At 38.2% G+C, this 2,602-nt stretch overlaps 1 protein-coding gene across 1 annotated transcript; it reads left to right on the plus strand.

Annotated features, from left to right (window-relative positions):
* Positions 1-291: 291 nt before the first annotated feature.
* Positions 292-1,698, plus strand: LOC110602088 (putative pentatricopeptide repeat-containing protein At1g12700, mitochondrial). The gene has a single exon (XM_021739511.1). It carries the CDS (start codon positions 292-294, stop codon positions 1,696-1,698), a length of 1,407 nt encoding a protein of 468 aa, XP_021595203.1.
* The last annotated feature ends 904 nt before the right edge of the window (positions 1,699-2,602 follow it).

Below are 2,602 nucleotides of genomic sequence, written 5' to 3' on the forward strand. Positions count from 1 at the left end.
TTTTCAAAATATTCTCTCCTTTTCATCTTATTTTTAACGGAAAAGAGGATAACAGTGGATGGAAGGATTGATTTGTTAACGGTTTGATTATATAATGACGTTTTAATAGGTTTTTAAAATGTAGAGACTGACTTATTAATAATGGCAATATTCAGGGACTATTTTTTTTTTTTTTTTCTGTATTTAAAGTTTGCAGCTGCTGAGTGAGAAACGCGAGACTGTTCACTGTCCTTTTCTCCTCTCCGCGACTCCGGTAAAAGCTTGCAACTTTACAGAAATCCGATGATGATCATGGCTAAACTGAGTTTAACGAGAACCATTTCGTTAGCCTCAGCTTTCCGGAGCTTCCACTCTCCACTGTTAATGGGTATCATTCATTCTGCAACCCTATTATTTACTTGTTCTTCCTATTCTTCTTCTAGTTCTAGATCTACTTCAAAGCGCGCACACAAAGATGCAAGCTTGAGATCTAAATTCTATTCTGCTTCTTTTAGAGACGTTGATGATGCCCTAGCTTCTTTTAATCACATCATTCTTATGCGTCCTCTACCTTCTATTGATAAATTTGGTCGATTTTTATCTGCTCTTGTTAGAATAAAACAATACCACACGGTGGTTTCATTGTTCAGAAAAATTGAGTTGTTAGGAATCTCACACGATGTTTATTCCCTTAACATCTTTATTAATTGCTACTGCCGCTTACACAATGTGGATTTTGCCTTCTCAATTTTGGGGAAATTCTTCAAACTAGGAGTGAAGCCTGACATTGTCACATTTAATACCTTAATTAATGGGCTCTGTAAAGAGGGTAAAATCAATAGAGGAGTGGAACTTTTCAATGATGTTGTTGCAAGAGGTTTTCAACCTGACATTAATACTTACAATGTGATGATAAATGCTCTGTGTAAATGTGGGAAAACAAATATGGCTATTGGATTGGTAAAGGGAATGGTTGAGAGAGGATGTGAACCAGATGCAGTGACCTATAGCACAATCATTGATAAACTTTGCAAGGATGGTCTAGTTGCCGAGGGATTGGACCTCTTCTCTCAAATGAGGAACAAAGGCGTTTCACCTAATGTTGTCACTTACACATGCCTAATTCATGGTCTTTGCAATTTCGGCGAACTGAATCAAGCTTTGTCCTTGCTGGATGAGATGATGGTGCAGAATATATCGCCAGATGTTTATACCTTTAGTATATTGATAGACAATCTGTTTAAGGAGGGCATGGTTTCAAAGGTTCAAGACATTTTCAACATGATGGTTGAGTGGGGTATAAAGCCTAATGTGGTTACTTATTGTTCATTGATGAATGGATATTGTCTCCACAACCAAGTGGATGAGGCTAGGAAGGCATTTGATCTAATGGTAAGCAGAGGCTTTGCTAATGTATTCAGCTACAACATCTTAATTAATGGATATTGCAAGTGTAAAAGGATCGATGAAGCGACAGAAATTTTTGGTCAAATGTCTCGTAAAGGTCTAGTTCCTGACTCTGTTACTTACAATACTCTTATAAAGGGCATGTGGCAAGCAGGGAGGTCCCAGACTGCATTAGAGCTTTTCAAGAACATGTGCAATCATGGTCAGCAGCCAGATAGAATAACTTTCAAAATCTTGCTCGACGGCTTGTACAAACAAGGGCCTCTTGATGAAGCACTTAACAATATTCAAAGGGAATTGTTCACTCTATAATTTGAGACTGGGGAATCTGGGATGGGAAAGGAAGATGACTCATTGTTGGTCAGTTTCACTTTTGCAATTTAATTTTCCTTTTTTGTTTTCTCCTATTTAACGCCACATTAGCAGTTTATCCATTTGCAATAATCCAAATGCTAAAGATGCTTGGAGTGTGAAATTTTTGGTTATTGGTGCATTTTATTAACAAAGAAAATTCGTGCTAGATTGCAAAAGCATTAAAGTTTCCATTTTTGAAAATGGACCTGCTTTGTTAATAAGGAAAAAATGCCTTCGTACCTCTAATTTCCTGCTAAAAAAATTGTCAAAATTTATTTTTATGGATATAAGTGTGAAACGGCGTGCTGCACCACTTAATAAAACGGTGCGTTTTAGTTGCCAACATATCCCTCGTTCGCGTTTTGCTAGTTTCACTCCCAGCTTGGGCCCACCAACAGATTCTTCACTCGTGTTTTCATGCACCTGCCAACGTATCCTTCTGCACAGAGAAATATCAGCGCAATTTCGCTGATGCATTACCTTTTAACTGAATTCTTTTTTTCCCGCTGTACTGTGTACAAATCCTTCTTAAAAAAAATATTTATTTTTGTCGGATGTACAGACTGGAATACGTGCTCTATATATATTACTGTTACAAACGTTCAATTTTGCATGTAGTAGCTTGGTTAAATCTCCAAGTTCTCCTTCTGGGTTGGGAGACGTCTTGACAAGTTCGTGGCAAGATCAGCCAAATCTTTTCCACTCTCAATCGTAGCGAACAAACGCCGTGATGCCAGAAGAATGCCTGAGCTATAGGTGATGAAGCTGATAAATCCCACCAACTTTTCATGCTCAATGTCACGGACACGGCAGATTCGAACCTCAGACCCATGCGGCACCTAGCGAGCGTTTTTTAAAATCA

Source organism: Manihot esculenta, chromosome 15, assembly GCF_001659605.2.
Source record: "Manihot esculenta cultivar AM560-2 chromosome 15, M.esculenta_v8, whole genome shotgun sequence".
NCBI lineage: Eukaryota > Viridiplantae > Streptophyta > Magnoliopsida > Malpighiales > Euphorbiaceae > Manihot > Manihot esculenta.